General features: G+C 44.6%; 1 protein-coding gene across 1 annotated transcript in view; it reads right to left on the reverse strand.

Annotated features, from left to right (window-relative positions):
* Window positions 1–126: 126 nt before the first annotated feature.
* The window catches only part of CRKL (CRK like proto-oncogene, adaptor protein), a 32,863-nt gene continuing 15,742 nt past the window's right edge, over window positions 127–17,247 (reverse strand). Inside the window, exon 3 of the mRNA XM_068238231.1 lies at window positions 127–693. Within this exon, the coding sequence (XP_068094332.1) occupies window positions 559–693 (135 nt within the window). The 3' untranslated portion in view covers window positions 127–558. The remainder of the gene's footprint in view (window positions 694–17,247) is intronic.

A 17,247-nucleotide genomic window follows, 5' to 3' on the forward strand; every position in this document is an offset into this window, starting at 1 on the left:
GCGTGTCCTCACTTCCTGTCTAGAACAATTAACACAATTTGCTGTATAAATAAAGGCCTCAATTCCACCAACTACCACACTGATTAAAACAGAATCTCTCCATCTTCAGCTATGACTAGAGTGGGGTAGCTTATCACAGCACTCTTCATTAGGTTGTAGCTATGTGAACAGTCAGTGATCCAATGTCCCCACAATCCTTTAAGCATGATTTGGATTTGTTCAACAGGAAAAAAAAAAAAAAAAAAAGTCATCAGATGCATCAGAATTCCACCAGGCATTGTTCTCCACAGTAACACAGGATTAGCGGCTGGCAGCACAGCATTTTAAGTAAGCTTGTTCAGACCCCTGGACACGTGGTAAGCAGCAGCTTTGCATTATGGACAAACACAGCTATGTTACATGCGTCAGTAGGTGAACTTTTGCAGTGTGTTATTTTCAGAAGTGTCAAATAACCAGGCGGCTGAAGGTTCCAAGTAGAAGAAGGATAAGCCAGGAAAGCTTCAGAGGAGCTGAAAGGAGGACAGTGAATTAAGCAGAGCTAAGAGCAGAGAACACAAGTCACTCATTATCATCCGGATTCTGAGGGTCAATTATTTTCACATGTGTGAAAGGGAAAAGCCCTTTTCGGCCATTCACTTCTCCTTCCCACTGGCCATTAATATTCATCCGAGTCACTTTCACCAGGTCACCCACCTACAAGTAAAATAAAACAGCATTAGAAAGATGAATCAGGACATCAGCAGGTATGGCAGTAACGCCGCCATTACATAAGGAGTCAGAATAAATCCAATTGAATATGTATGAACTGACAAATTGTTACACTTAAAGTTTACCAGTGAGAAACAATATTAAAAGATTCAGACATACCTGGGGCTTCCTCCAGCCACCGTCCTTAGTCTTCTCTGTCTTCTGTACTGCATCCTGTAACTTTGGGCAGTCTGAGCAAGCACAGTGCTATTCTCTGCCATAGAGAGCGCACTGCACTTGCTCAGACTGGCCGAAGTTACGTGACCCGGTACAGAAGACCGAAGACGGCAGCATAGGAGCGATCCATGCAGAGGGGGCTGAAGGAAGCCCCAAGTATGTATAAATATTTTAATATTGTTTATCTCTGGTTTCCTTTAAGAAAACTGCAGAAAGAGTACAAAGAACAACAAAAAGCCTTAGGCCTGGTTTACACATAAATCTGCACATTTACAGGCTAGTACTAGCCTGTCCATTATGCATCAGTTCTGCATCCATTTTTCTATCAGTTTACCTGACTGGACTGGAAACATACACTTTATAGGTGAACACTCCCACAGAAACATACAAAACGGATGCCAACTGTCAAAAACTGAAAGGATACCTTTTTGTGTGTGAACCATGCCTTGCAGTACTGTTACAGCACAGCTGGACATAAAGTATGAAGGTGCCAACAACTGATATATTCTTGTAGTTTACCTCATCGACTAATGGGGATCAGATAGACAATTTCAACACACAATTTGTGCAATTATGACACGTGATACTATAGGATCTTCCACAGCAACCATCCCACACAACATCCCATTTTCTAAAGAACAAACCTTTCTGACCAATATTTAGGTCAAGTATTAATTTGAAGATGTCCTAGTTTTTATTGAGTTCAGGAAGGGATCAGACTTTAAAACCATGCCTTTTCAGTTACATATAATCTGAATATGCTTATGAAAAATGTGCACATCCACCAAGCAATTTTCCCCCCCACAAAGCAGTCAAGATTTTTTTTCCCCAGCAAGATTTGCCTTACATGTGAGTGAGCCCACTTTACATAGGTAGTGTATTTGACTTGTTTTCTGCCTTGTGGTAAAACAGGTGAATAGGGTAAGTGTAAACTCTGCCTCAGTGTATGTCAAACTTGATGCCTAAGCTATTAACCACTTTCCTGCCCCCACACAGTATATTCAACATTGTCGATGACAATCTAAAGCACGGCGTGAATGTAGTGTGGTAACAGGTGTCTGTTCTTGTATCTACATTTACCAAGTCTCTGCTTGATGTGATGACAGAGAGACTGAGGTGGCACCACTAGACTACTAGGGAATGCTTAAAGAGGAAGGAGGTCCACAAATTAGGGAATCGGGGGGGGGGGGGGGGGGGGGAGGGGTAGAGGTACTACTAGACTACCAGGCGACCCTAAGAGGAAACAGATTACCACAAGACCACCAGGAAATCCTTAAAGTGAACCTTAACTCGCAACTCCCCCTCTGCTCTAAAGGACAAGCAATAGCATAATAAGCTTTAAAGAAAGGGGGAAGAAAAAAAAAAAAAAAAAAAAAAACGTTACAGCTGATCCAAATTCTGCAATAAAATCTGCAGCGTCTTCACTTTCATGGAAGCAGACATAGGGTTAAAATCCTGTGTTTAGAAATTAGCTGCCACAACAGAGATCAAATTACAGTTGTGATTAGTCACAGGCTAAACTAAATACATACAAGGTGCATTTCTTCAGGTTTCCTTTCTGTCGTGAAAGGTGAAGGAGTGGCACCATTAGAGTACCACAGAAAGCTATGGGGGTTTGCCCACTAGACTAACCAAAAAGCTGTAACTGGGAAGGAGGGCCACTAGACTACCTTGAAACTGAAAGGGGGGGCACTACATAGACAATATATGAAGGGGAAAACTACACCCCGGCATAATATAACAGAGGGTCACATCTGACTATACTGGGACACACACACACACACACGGGAAGAGAGGGCTAATACTTGGGCAGATCTCGCTATGAATAGGAGGGTGGTTGTCTTTATTTGGGAATCAAATATCATCCTCATGGATTGTGACAGGAAAATTGTAAGTTTTGTGATAAACAGGAAACCTAGACATAGGCAGTTTTTATATACACTGCCCAATGAAAGTCTTGTTAGTCTTGGGGTGGGGAATAGAGATAAATACTTCTACTGAATCAAAAAGGCCTCTATAGCCTCAAATCAAAGAATCAAAATATGAATTGACCAAATGGTACCTTACTCCTGACAAGCTACATCTTTCCCAATACAAGCAGATGTGCCGCAGACACGGGAACCTTGCTGCACATCTTTTGGGACCTGCCCACCTAGTTATTAAGCCATACTGGATCAAGATTTTATTAATCTTCGGGATCTTAAGAGATGGGGACCCTGTGAGTGATCCCTCTTAATACTTGCTACATAATACCCCCAAACAGGCTGTATAGGTGGCGCTGGTAGCTACCTTGTCTGTTATGCACCTCTTATTTCATTGTTCTATTATTGTGTATATACCACCCCTATGGAGACTAGATATATATGCTGATAGATTATTGGATAAATAGTGTATATGAATACTGCATATTATCTACTATTTCCGCACTCGTGCTAGACCCTGTTGCCTTTTGGTTTTAATGGTGTTTTATTGCGAGACCCTTAAAGATTTATATTTTGTTATGGAACTGGTTGATCAGCAATTTAGATAGGTCATGGATGCTTTTCTTTTTGTGCTTAATTTTGCTTACTTAACATGCAAAATCGAAGTCTGTATTGATCGAAACCCGATCGAACATGTCGGAAATAATCGATCGACCCCACGGATCGAATGTGAAATTGCATCGTGCGTACCCAGCATTAAGCCAGTGGTGGAGGGAGACAGCCCCCCTCCAGCTGAGCAGTACTTTAAAGGGACTCCGGGCATCTCTCATGGGCATGCCTTTAAGACAGATGACTTCCAACAGTTGTGCCATGACCCGTCTGGAGGAGCCTCTTGCAATGGCCATGTGTGTCTCTTCCTCTTCATTCAGTGATGCACTTCTCTAACAGAAGACAGGGGTGACACGGAAGTTATAACATAGCCAAGATGGCAGCCATGATTTTTAAAATTCAAGCATCAAATGAAAGAGGAGAGCACAAGCTACAGAAAGGTATGCATCTTTAAGTACTTTGCAGTACTGGTCAGAGTCTTAAAGGCATGCCCATGAGAGATGCTCAGAGTCCCTTTGAAGTGTAACTGTTGGGCATAAAAGTAAGGAAGGAAAGGACATCAGGATTGGCTTCAAAATAGCCACAGTTAAATGGGAAATGCTAAGGATTCTCTCTTTCAACTGAGAAATAAGAATAAAAAAAAAATCAAAACGTGAACAGTGCAATACATGTGTTAAGTAGAGCAAGTATTTACTTATATATTTGCATTTTTTTTTGTTTTTTTTATAGATAGTATGGCTGACAGCTAACTCTTTAAAAAAGGTACCCATACACTCAGATTGTCCCATTCTATTCCCTACAAACTGGATTCAGCTTTTGCTAATACATACCATAAAATAAACACATTTCATCCAAAAATCAATCAAAATTATTGCTCAGACAGGATGGAATATGTCTGTTAATTGGAGGCAGGCATTATAGCCAATCGATAGGCCAAAGTTAATCAGATTCCAGATCCCCTGCTGGAAATAGATTAAAAATTGATGAGCTGTGTGTGGTAGGATTCCTTTCATAGAGTAATTTATTTATAGCATTTATAAAGCGCCAACATATTAAGTAGCTCTGGACATTGATTAGAGTAATCAATTGGTGTGTGTGGGGGTGGGTGTGGGTGTGTTTCAGCTTAACACAAATCAGAGAAAAACCCAAGATATAGTTAAAGCTGACCGGAGATGAAAAACTAACTATAACAAGTAACTTGTCTATATAGCTTATCTAAAATGTAGATAGTTTACACAGCAAATCTAGCTGCAAGCAGCTTCAACAGAATATGATTATTTCTTCCTGTGATACAATGCCAGCAGCCATGTTTGTAAACATTACACATAGGTAAGCTTATCTGCATCTTCAGCACTCAGCCTAATCCCCCCTCCTCCCCTCTGCCTCTGAAATCTCTGGCTAGTAATACCTCCCCCTCCTCCTGCCCAGACTGAGCTCCCATGAGCCCTTGCTACTGCCAGAAAATGCCAAGGCTCTCTGAAAGGCTGTGGGCAAAGCTTGTTTAGTTTATAGGGAATTAGAGTATTAAAACAAAAAAAGTATTTGGCTTGAGGAATGCCCTATAAACAATAGGAAAGGAACACAATTAAGCAATGAGTAAAAGTTCATCTCGGATCCACTTTAAAACAGTTCCCAACATCTGAATAGATATTAGGCCCTCCTGGAACATACACGAGTTGGAAAACCAGAACATTCTACGCACTTTCCACTCTTTTTGAAAGAAAATCATTTACATCGTTCCACATCTGTAATTAAAAAGTTTCTTAAAGTTTCTTTCTATCGTGGACACGATGACAGCCATATTACATTCACAAATTCTCGGAATACTTGCTGATCTTGACAGACATTAAAAGTGCACCCACAGATTCTCTGTCCATGCAGCTGTCCCTTCCCAAACTACATACATCTCAGGGGACAGATCTGGAGAAGTGCTAGAATCCAAAAAACAGGTAAACGGATAGTCCTCAAAGAACTGCCTCCAGAATGTTTATCTGCTGCCAAGCCTGCAGACACCACAGACCAAAACACAACATAAAAATTTATTTTCTGAGCCCTTCAGTGTGACATATTGAGGAAAACTTCCCATATGGAGTTCAGGTCTGGTTATACAGATGTTTTACCAGGGCTGTGGAGTCAGTACAAAAATCCACCGACTCCGACGGTTAGGATTCCACCGACTCCTCAGACTCCTAACTTGCATATTACAATCTTGTCGATTGAAAGTATGTAACATGAAATGCATCTCTTAACTGCCAACGCTTAGGAATTTTAAAAGACAACTGAACTGAGGGGGATATAGAGGCTGCCATATTTATTCCCGAGTTACCTGGATATCCAGCAGATCTTCTGCCTCTAAAGCTGGCCATACACTGGCCCGATTTGCCGCTGTTTCAACAGCAGATTCGATCACTGGGATCGAATCTGCTGCCAATCGTTCGCGCTACACGCCGAATTTCGATCCATTTCGTCCGATCCTGTCGATCGCTCCGTGCGGAAAATTACCGGCGATCGCCCGCGGGTAGGGAGCGCGTTGCTAGCGGCGTTCGAGTACCAGACGACCGACGCAATAGAGCCGCATACATTACCTGCTCTGCCGGCACGATTACCCCCGGTCACCGCTGCTCCGTGTCCGCGCTGGTCTCCGGCATGCTTCAGTTCCTCCTGCCCAGCAGGAAGTTTAAACAGTAGAGGGCGCTCTACTGTTTAAACTTCCTGCCGGGCAGGAAGTAATAAAGCACGCTGGACCTGGAGACCAGAGCGGAGAAGACAGCAGAGACCTGGGGACTGGAGTCGCGCCGGTAGAGCAGGTAATGTATGCGTGCATGTGGGCGTGGGGGGGGGGGGGGGGGGGAAGGGGGAACAGCAGGACCACAGATTGTGAACGGTTTCAGGCTGAAATCGGTTCACAATCTGTTTGCAGTAAAGGTAGCCATACGACCCCTCTCTGATCAGATTCGATCAAAGAGGGATCTGTTGGTCGAATCTGATGGCAAATCGACCAGTGTATGGCTACCTTAATACTTTTAGTCAGAATAAATCAAGTCCTTGGTAAAAGTACTTGTAGAAGGTACAGACAAGAACAAAGAACATCTATCAGGCCCTAGGCAATGTAACTGTAGGTACTATGTAAGAGGGACGTGCAGGTACTCTGTGTAATAGAGGAAGAATCCTCTCATTCCCCCACATTCTTCAGGTACAAGCTGAACCCGGCTTATGGGTGATAGACAACACCTCTGTGTTCAATGTGCACAGCATTCTCAGTGGATTCCCTGCACCTCTGTGGGGAGTGCATGTGTAGAGAATAGCAAAGCTGTAAAACAACGTAAACCTGAGACAGATGAAATTAAAGTTTTATACATACCTGGAGCTTCCTCCAGCCCCTTCAGGCTAATCAGTCCCTCCCCGTCCTCTGCCACCTGGATCTTTTGCTATGGGTCCAGGTACTTGAGCCAGTCAGGCGTAGTGCGCATGCACACACTCTGCCGCCGGGAGCATACTACACCTGTGCAGCACTATTGCGCAGGTGCACAATGTTCCTGGCTGTGGGAGCGGCACGTGGCCAGACTGCGCTGACTGGCTGAAATACCGGGACTCATAGCAGAAGGTCCAGGTGGCGAAGGACAGCTGAGGAACTGATTAGCCTTAAAGTGGCTGGAGGAAGCCCCGTATGTATAAAACCTTTTTAATCCATCTCAGGTACCCTTTAATATTAGTAGTCAAACCAAGTTTTAACTTAAAGGGAAGGTTCAGGGACAGTTGATAAAAAATACAAATCCGAATCCACTTACCTGGGGCTTCCTCCAGCCCGTGGCAGGCAGGAGGTGCCCTCGGCGCCGCTACGCAGGCTCCCGGTGGTCTCCGGTGGGCGACCCGACCTGGCCAGCGGCCAGGTCGGGCCTCTTCTGCGCTCCATTGTGCGTTCCACGCCGGCGCGCTGTCGTCATCGGACGTCCTCCGGGCTGTACTGCGCAGGCTCAGTAGTTCTGAGCCTGCGCAGTACAGCCCGGAGGACGTCCGATGACGTCAGCGCGCCGGCGTGGAACGCACAATGGAGCGCAGAAGAGGCCCGACCTGGCCGCCGGCCTGGCCAGGTCGGGTCGCCCACCGGAGACCACCGGGAGCCTGCGGAGCAGCGCCGAGGGCACCTCCTGCCTGCCACGGGCTGGAGGAAGCCCCAGGTAAGTGGATTCGGATTTTTATTTTTTATCAACTGTCCCTGAACCTTCCCTTTAAAGAGGAGCTGTTAGGTATAAGGTCTCAGAGAAAATAAACACATATCAGTAGCTAAAGATTGGCTGTACTTACATTACATATGCATTTCACTGTCCATGTTTGGATTTCACAGAATTTGTATATAGTATATGCAGCAGTGTTCTCCCCAGGCTCTTTTAGCCGGGTGCTCCACCCGGCTAGATTTGGTGACCACCCGGCTGTCATCGGCTCACCTCCTATGCTGTAAGCAGAGTTGCCCTGCATTTTCATCTCAACCCACCCGGCTACTTTTTAATGCCACCCGGCTACTATTTCATGCCACCCGGCTGGAAAAAAATTCTGGGGAGAACACTGTGCAGAGATAGATGCTCCTGACAGCTCATGGCAGGCTCCATGTTTTTCTGTCAAATGTGTCGTCATGTCCTGCCTGCTTCCTGATCACAGATAAGCTGGTACTTGAACAACAGTGTGCAGTGAATATTAATGAGCCATGTGGCTAGGAACAATAGCTGACTCCTGCAGTGTACTCTGCCCGGAGATTTATCAGTGCTACGCGCTGGACTGATTACAAGCTGCTGTAACATCTCATTAGCAGCCGAGGGGAGGGCCCCAGAATGCTTTGCAGTTTAGTATGCGGCTTGCGTCCTTATGGGTCTATAACAGCCTTGCTGATAAGCACACATCAAAGGTAACAGATTTTTATCTTCACTAATGGCTTTTGGGCTTCCTTCTAAACTGTTTAACACAGGAGAATAGAGGTTTAAATTAGCTTCTGCAGCCTGACAGTTACTCTTTAAGTCTGGAGGAGAGGAGGCAGTGCGAAAGCCGGCGGCTTCATCTATTACATTGCCGCCGGCTACATTTCATTAACCAACTTCTAATACATTTGGCCACAGCGAGACGGACGTAAAAAAAAAAACAAACAAAAAAAAAAGTTGCTTAGTGTAATCATTCCATTTCTAACATTGGCCGCTGCGGCCACTTCGCACATTGGCCACACTTCGGGTTCTGGCCGTAACATATAAAAAAGACATACACACACCTAATACAGGGACTGCTTTATTGAAGCAGCACAAGTAATTTTTTGACTGGTTTATTTTATTTTTGTAGACCAAGCACAGATATTACTGTATATATAAATTTATGTTGACCATTATCTCAGAAATAGAAAACATTTTCTATTATAAAGAGAATCTGTACTAGGGCTGCACGATTTTAGGGAAAAATCGAAATTGTGATTTTTCTCTCAGAATTGCAATTTCGATTTTTCCCCGATTTTTTTTCCAATTGCTGGGTGGGGTGGGGGTGGGGTGGTTTCCGCACTGCCCGCCTACCACTGCCATCATTCTATCGCTAGCCAGTGATTGGTAATGCTGCTGTATGTGCCCGGCCGCTCGCTCGAGTGGATCCGCCCCTCGCTCATTAACACTCATACATATTCACTGTTTCTGGCCAATCCACGCACAGCGGGGCCAGAAGCAATGTATTACAGACAGCGGACCGAAAAACCAAAAGGTACTGACGACCAGCAGATAGTCTTGCCACGAACCGCGGTTTCGGTTTTAACCACTTGCCGACCGTGCACTCATAACGCGCGTCAGCAAAGTGGCAGCTGCAGGACCAGCGACGCAGTTCTGCGTCGCAGGCTACTTAATCAGGAAGCAGCCGCTCATGCGAGCGGCTGCTTCCTGTCAATTCATGGCGGGGGGCTCCGTGAATAGCCTGCGGGCCGCCAATCACGGCTCGCAGGCTAAATGTAAACACAAACGGAAATAATCCGCTTTGTTTACATCTGTACAACGCTGCTAACAGTAGTAGCGTTGTACCAGATCAGCAATCCCCGGCCAATCAGCGGCCGGGGATCGCTGTCACATGACAGGCAGGAGCCTGTTAGAGGCTGCACAGGACAGATCCATTCCTGTGGAGCCTCTGATCTCCGCAAACCTCAGGCAGGCAGGGGCAATCAGACCCCCCCTGCACATCATCCCCATAGGGGGGGGAAAAAAGGGGGGGGCGATCTGGTCACTCTGCCTGCTACCTGATCTGTGCTGGAGGCTGCAGAGCCCACCCAGCACAGATCACAGAATGCAGCGCTGGTCCTTAAGGGGGGGGGGGGTTAAAGCGAGGGTCCTCAAGTGGTTAGACCGAAAAACCGTGCAGCCCTAATCTGTACTCTAATAGTCTTACACTAAAAAGCATACCATTCGATTCCTTATTTTCTCCTGTGCCCCTCTGTGCTGTTTCTGCCACTCTTTGCTGCAATCCTGGCTTGTGATTAACAGTTTTAGGCAGTGTTTACAAACCAACTAACCAGCTTGTGATAGGCTCACATAAACAGAGTGTGAGTCATACAGAGTGTGCAGGGGGCCTGCAGAGGGTGTGCATCGCTTCTATCCAATCACAAGCAGCCCTGCACATTCCACACATTCAAGCCTACGCCTGACAGACACGACAGAGGAAAGGAGAGAAGATTTATTACAGAGACAGTGCAATTAGGAAAGGCTGCAGTAAGCCAGAGCACATTAGAACAGGCATAGGAACTTATAGGATAGAAGAACTAAGGCTGAAATATTTGTTAGAGTCTCTTTAATTACAGTTTAAATTCATTAGTAGTCGGAGTCTGCATTTTTCCCCCGACCCCATGAACCTAAAAATGCTCCGACTCAGACTCCACAGCCCTTTGTTTTACAAGGTATCCTGTGCTTAAAGTGAACCTCCGGACTAAAAATCTATGTTATTAACGTTGCCTAGCAACTGGGAGAGGTGCTCAGGACACAGGACAGTTGGAACTGTGTCTCATGTTCCCTGTCACCTCCTTTCAACCAAAAAGATGGCTGCCATCATGAAATCAAACGTTTGCCTGTTCTTTTAAAACAGTGTGGGTAAGAGATTATATTACCCATTTTAATTAACATAACTAATGTAACTTAATGACCGTATGTTTAGGCTTGAGTTCCTCTTTAAATGGCTGACTAGTTTCCCAATGGGTTAAAATGAACCTGAGGTAAGAAGCAAATTGAGGCTGCCATATTTTTCTTAACTGATGGGGAGGGGAGAGAAAAAAAAAAAAAAAAAGTTTCTCGTTTACTACCTGGGGCTTCCACCACCCCCTGCAGACATCCTACCTTCACCATCACTCACAGATCATCCTGTCTCCCATCGCGGCTCAGTTACATGTCGCCGAGCCAGTTGGCCCGACCGCACGTACTCAATTGTACTCCCGTTGCTGTGGCCATACTGCGCAGGACAGCCATTGCGGTGGAAGCGCAATCGAGTACACGCGCGGCCAGGGCTGCACAGGCATACTGGCCCATGAAACAGGTATGGTGGGGGACCAGATCTGTGACTGACGGCAAGGGCACAAGATGTCTGCAGGGGGCTGGTGGAAGCCCCTGGTACGTAATTTTTTCCCCCTCATCTTGGTTAATGTTTAATTTAAACAATAGCAGTTGCCTGGCAGTCGTGATCTCTTTGGCTGCAGTAGTGTCTTAATATCACACTAGTAACAAGCATGCAGCTAATCCAGTCAGACTTCAGAGCACCTGATCTGCATGCTTGTTTAGGATCTATGGCTAAATGTATTAGAGGCGCAGGATCAGTAAGAAGTGTTCTCCCCATGCTATTTTAGCCGGGTGCTCCACCAGGCTAGATTTAGTGACCACCCGGCTGTCATCGGCTCACCTCCTCCTATGCTGTAAGCTGAGTTGCCCTGCATTTTTATCTCAACCCACCCGGCTACTTTTTCATGCCACCCGGCTGGAAAAAAATTCTGGGAAGAACACTGAGCAAGGTAATGGAAATATGCCAACCTCCATATTGCACCCACCTCTGGTACCCTTCAAGGTTTATGTCAACAAGCTTGAGGAATTGAAAGTGAGGCGAACACTTTGCTCTCTGTAGTTTACCATTATAGATACACTACTAGGGCAGCAGGAAGCTCCACAGCAATAGTCAGTGATTTTGCATAGACTGTACATTTATGCGCCGAAATCGAGCCAGCGGCTCTATGCCGGCTAAACCATTTCATATCTGCATAGGCACACTGTCCACTGATCGCAACAGATCCCAGAGCGAAGAGTGCAGCAAGCTCATGCACTAATCACTGTATACAGCTTTGGGCAGGTCACACTTATCTGAAGACTGTATATTGCCCAGATTTTTTTATTAAAAAAAAAATTACAAAAACAAAAACCCTCAAGTGATGTATTAATATTTCACATCCTCTCCCTTCAGCACAACTCATAACATTACAGTAACAAAATGTTTAATTGCAAAGGCAGAACTTTCCTAGGTTTCCCCTAGGAGAGGCTGTGCAGGACCAGACAAGTCTGGCTGCTGCATAACTAGAAACATTTTTATTGTCAGTCTCTTGTGTTGAGCCACACCCACAAGAAGACCGCAGGTAGTTTGCTCTGATCTGTTGCCCATTGGTTGTTACTGGAATCTATAGCCTCGAGGAAATAGTGACTCAGAATTCCACACACACACCTCAGTCCCACCTGAGCATACACGCTGCTCCTATGAGCTGGTGGCACAGTTGTATCATGTGTCATTTCCTCTTGTATCAATGGGTAAATCCAGGACCTCTGTCCACTGACTCACAGCCAAACTATTCTGTCAGTAATGGAACATGTACAATTTCAGCCCTTACACATCTATTGTTAGATTACATATCCTCCTTTCAGAGCAAAGCAACAGCAAAACAGCAGCATTTGGTTTAACTTATTTATGCAGAAAGCAGTTTACCAGTTTAAAGTGGGCTGAAACTAAAAAAAAAAAAAAAAAAAAACTCTTGTAGCTATTGCTAGGTGCAAGAGTATTGGTATAAATCAGTGGTGGGCCAAAATGTCGCATAGGCATTATACACATCTCCATAACCATCCCTAATCACTAGCAGTAATAAAAACACTGACAAAACCAAGTCCGTTCTATAAAAGGTCTCCTACCAAAACTTTAAAAAGGTGCTCAGTTAGAGCTGGTGATCAGAGCCGTTTCCAAGGCGTTTGTTACAGAAGTTGTTCAGTAACAGCTTTACTGTAATAATATTTGAAATCTGCTACACAAAAACGCTGCAAAAACACTAGGCATGTTTAGAAAACCTCTATACATGCCTAGAATCGCTCGGAAAATCTGCTTCAAAAGCCTCTAGCGTTTTGCAGATCTGCTAGAGGTTTTTGGTGTGCACTGGGCCTCAGCTACTAAAAATAGGAGATTTCTCAGAGCAGGCGGTTTAAGGGTTTAGAACAGGACGACCTACTTGTTAACCTTCCAAAGTGTGCCATTATGCTAGGAAGCAATTAGAATACAAACTCAGGAGACTTGAGCCATAATGGTCCTCTAATTAACACACTTGATAAATTAAGTTAGTGCAGACCTACTTACAATTATAGTCATAAATGAGGGTGGACACCCTCCAACCTTTCCACAAATGTCACAAAAGGGGGAGCTTTGCAGCATATTACAAGAGCATACAACAGATTTACCACAGCAGTGCAGCTGGATGCATTTTCATCCCGCAGCTCACCGCACAACTATGTGTCACAGAGCACATCTTACAGGTTGCACTAGGTTTGGCTTAAATGCTATTGTAAATTGGTCCTAAAGTTTATAGCAATGGGTTGTGGATCCAGGGTAAAACATTACAAGTAACTTAGTAAGGACCCTTTCTGGAGATGGAGAACATACTCACAGGATCTTGGTAGCGATCGGCATGGGCAGTGGAGAGATGGCCACTGCACTGTGTCTCATTCGAGCATGCATTTTATTTTGCGCCAAAGTAACCACATCGAATGTCAGACAGTGACATGCACTGGATTGTAAACGTTGCCACTCAGCTGCAGAAAATTACAGCAGGGAGGCTCTCTTTGGCCTGCAGGCTGGACTGGCTTGGCAAGCATGCAGCTCAGCCTCCTGTGTGAAAAAAGTCCAAGAGGATTTGTGCAATGATTCTGGCACAAAGCTGCTCGATATCCCCCAAGATCTCATTACTACAAATGCTGCTGTCTTGGGAACGCTTATAAATTAGTACAAACTAAGAATATTTATATTCAGAGAAGTGTCCTAAAAGACTAACTAAGCCCTTGACTATAGTCAGGGCAAGCATTTTGTAACAAGTAGCAAAAAGATTTGACACTCAGCATCAGAAGATGCCAATACAAACTACATTAGAAAAAGACATCTATACAGTTACAGTCCTCATACATTTACGAGATTTGAAGTTTGCCTAAATAAGAAAAACATTTATACACACCTGGAGCTTCTTCCATCCCCCTTCAGGCTCATCAGTCCCCACTGTCCTCCCAGGCCACCTGGTTCCTCCACCAGGCAGCTTGATAATTCAACCAGTTGGCACAGGCGCAGTTCAACCATGCGTGCCTCCTCTCCATCGCTGGGAGCGTGAACAGATCCCCCCGCCTGGCTAAATTAGCATGCTGCCTAGTGGAGGATATAGGTGGCCTGGGAGGGCAGAGAGGGACCGAGGAGCCTGAAGGGGGCTGCAAGAAACTCCCAGGTATGTATGTTTTTTTTCTTCTAGATCTCAGTTTTCCTTTTTAGTGTGGAGAGAAAACATGCCCTGCAAGTAATCAGCAAATTTATAAGCAGACAGTGAATTTACCGCCAGTTTGGGAATCTGGTAAGCCACAGGTACAATTCTGCTTCATGTTCAAAAGGAAATTTACACGCCTTACAAATTTTGTGGTCATCACCAAAGGTGTGCACATGCAGTTACTGTCACCCGCAGGTGACAGAAATTTGCTTACAGGACATATTACCTCAAATCTTAAGCCTTGTATACACGTGCAAGGACTGCCCCCACAGGGCTTCAGACTTCATCCTTCAGGGAACAGTTTGTAGCCAAGTGCTACACACAGTGTTCTCCCCAGGAATTTTTTCCAGCCGGGTGGCATGAAAAAGTAGCCGGGTGGGGTGTGACAGGGGAATGCCGGACCAGTGCAACTCTGCTTACAGCATAGGTGGAGGAGGAGACAAGCCGATGTACCTGCTAGGTACACACAATGTAATTTTCTGACAGATTTACTGTCAGATCGATTATTTGCAACATGTTAAATCTGATTTTCAATCGATTTTCCGTTCACTTCTATGAGAAACAGAGCAGAAATTTGATCAGAAATCAGATTGGACGTGTTGGAAATAGTCGATCTGATGATAAATCTGTCAGAAAATTGCATCATGTGTACCAGGCATTAGGGAGAAATTGTTTCAGATGATGGTGCTCAGGTTCCCCCAGCAACATGATTGACGGTAAAGATTAGATTGTAAGATCTTCTGAGTACAGTTAGTAACATTACGGTAGGGTTTAGATTGCAAACTCCTCTGTGGATAGTTAGTGACATCACAGCAGGGATTAGATTGTAAGGTCCTCTATGGATAGTTAGTGACATCACAGCAGGGATTAGATTGTAAGCTTCTCTGTTTGTAGTTAGTGACATAATGGCTGGGATCAGATTGTAAACTCCTCTGTGGATAGTTATGCCTGGTACACACCATGCGATGTTCTGGCAGATTTACTGCCAGATCAATTATTTCCAACATGCCCAATTTTCCCTAGGATTGAATGAAAAATCGATTGGAAATCAGATAGAACATGCTGGAAATAATCGATCTGGCAGTAAATCTCATTGTGTGTACCAACCATTAGGGACACAACGGCAGCGATTAGATTGTAAAATAGTTTGTGGATAGTTAGTGTCATCACAGCAGGGATTAGATGGTAAGATCCTCTGTGGATAGTTAGTGACAGAACATCAGGGACTAGATGGTAAGATCCTTCCTGGAGAGTAAGTGGCATAAAGGCATGAATTAGATTGTAAGCTCTTCTGTGGATAGTCAGTTACCTGATGGCAGGGGTAATTCAATTATCATAAATGATCATAGATATTGATCCAAAATAGGCATCAAAAAGCTGGATTAATAAAAAAAAAACACACAGGTGACAGCCACCACGTATGTTATCTCAGATGATCACCTGCACACTGCTATCAGGCTATGTAACAAAGCCTTGTGACAGGACAAGCAGAGTCCCCTCGGTATGCAGCTGGCCAGTGTCCTGTCTGGGAGACTCCGAGATCTGCAATCCACACACACCAGGTCATCTTGAGGAGTAAGGGGGAGGGAGGGGGAAGGGGTGTGAATCCACACTGCCAGCGCAGCCACTCAGTAAGTGAAAAGAAATTCCTAACATTTCAGCCAGGCAGACTTCACATTAAGCTAACCTGTATTTGTAGCTGCTTCTCTCTGCCTGGCTGTTCCGTGCGCGGTGCCCCGGCTCCCTCCTTGATCTATCATTTGCCGCCAGCTGCCTCCACTCCACGTGTGTCACAGCACTGCATAAGCCACTCCCCAAGCCATGCTAAGAGCGCAGCGATTGGCTGAGCTGTTACACAGGCCTGTTTTCAACGTAAGGAAGCCTGGCAGCTCTAAAAGTTTCACCGGAGCCTAGAGAAAGAATGCCAGACAGAATCCGTGATAAGCGAGCCCCTCCAGCCTGCCCGCGGCCACACCCACTGCTGCCTATCTGCATAGTTATGCAGGCTACAGACGGAGGTAGAGATGAGGGCAGAAGGCGTGCGTGCAGACTGCAGCTGTCGGCATGATGTACTGTAGCGCGGTCGGACGCTTCTGCTTTGGCTGTTTTTTTTCCTAGCTAGGTGGGCCAATGACAACAGGCGGGCGGGGTTTAAAAACAGCCGGGCGGCCCGCCCCCCTGATTGGCCCTGGGGAGAACACTGGCTACACAGAAGCGTCACTAGCCCGGAGGATTCATTTTTAGTACAGATGGTCAATGAGACAGCAATCAGTGTTGATGCAAATTATATATAATTCTATGCAGCTTAAAGAGGAACTCCAGCCTAAACATATTGTCATTAAGTTACATTAGTTATGTTAATTAAAATAGATAGGTAATATAATCTCTTACCCACACCGTTTTAAAAGAACAGGCAAATGTTTGATTTCATGATGGCAGCCATCTTTTTGGTTGAAAGCAGGTGACAGGGAGCATGAGACAGTTCCAACTGTCCTGAGCACCCCTCCCAGTTGCTAGGCAACGTGAACATAGGAAATCCCATCATGCTCTGCTCAGCATCAGGGAAAAAAGCCCAGGCTTTTTTTCTTTGATTGGTGGAGCTTAGCTAAAAAATGCCGCTAAAAATGATGCTTTGGTAAGAAAAACAAAGTTCTGATGCCGTGAAACTGTTATACACCAAGCCTTTTCAGTTCTGCTGAGTACATTTTTAGTCCGGAGGTTCAATATATATATATATATATATATATATATATATATATATATATATATATATATATATATATATATATATATATATATATATATATATATATATATATATATATATATATATATATATATATATTATATAAAATATATATATAAAAAACCTGTGCCAATCAAAATTATCAGCTCCTGCATTTGATTGGTCTAATTAATACCTAGCTGGATAAAAAAAAAAAGTGAATGAACTCAAAGTTAGTATCTCAACGAACTTATCTAATGGTTAGTAAAAAGGGACTAGGGAACAGTGTCAAGTTTTATACAGCTTTT

This window comes from Hyperolius riggenbachi, chromosome 1 (genome assembly GCF_040937935.1).
Source record: "Hyperolius riggenbachi isolate aHypRig1 chromosome 1, aHypRig1.pri, whole genome shotgun sequence".
Lineage (NCBI taxonomy): Eukaryota > Metazoa > Chordata > Amphibia > Anura > Hyperoliidae > Hyperolius > Hyperolius riggenbachi.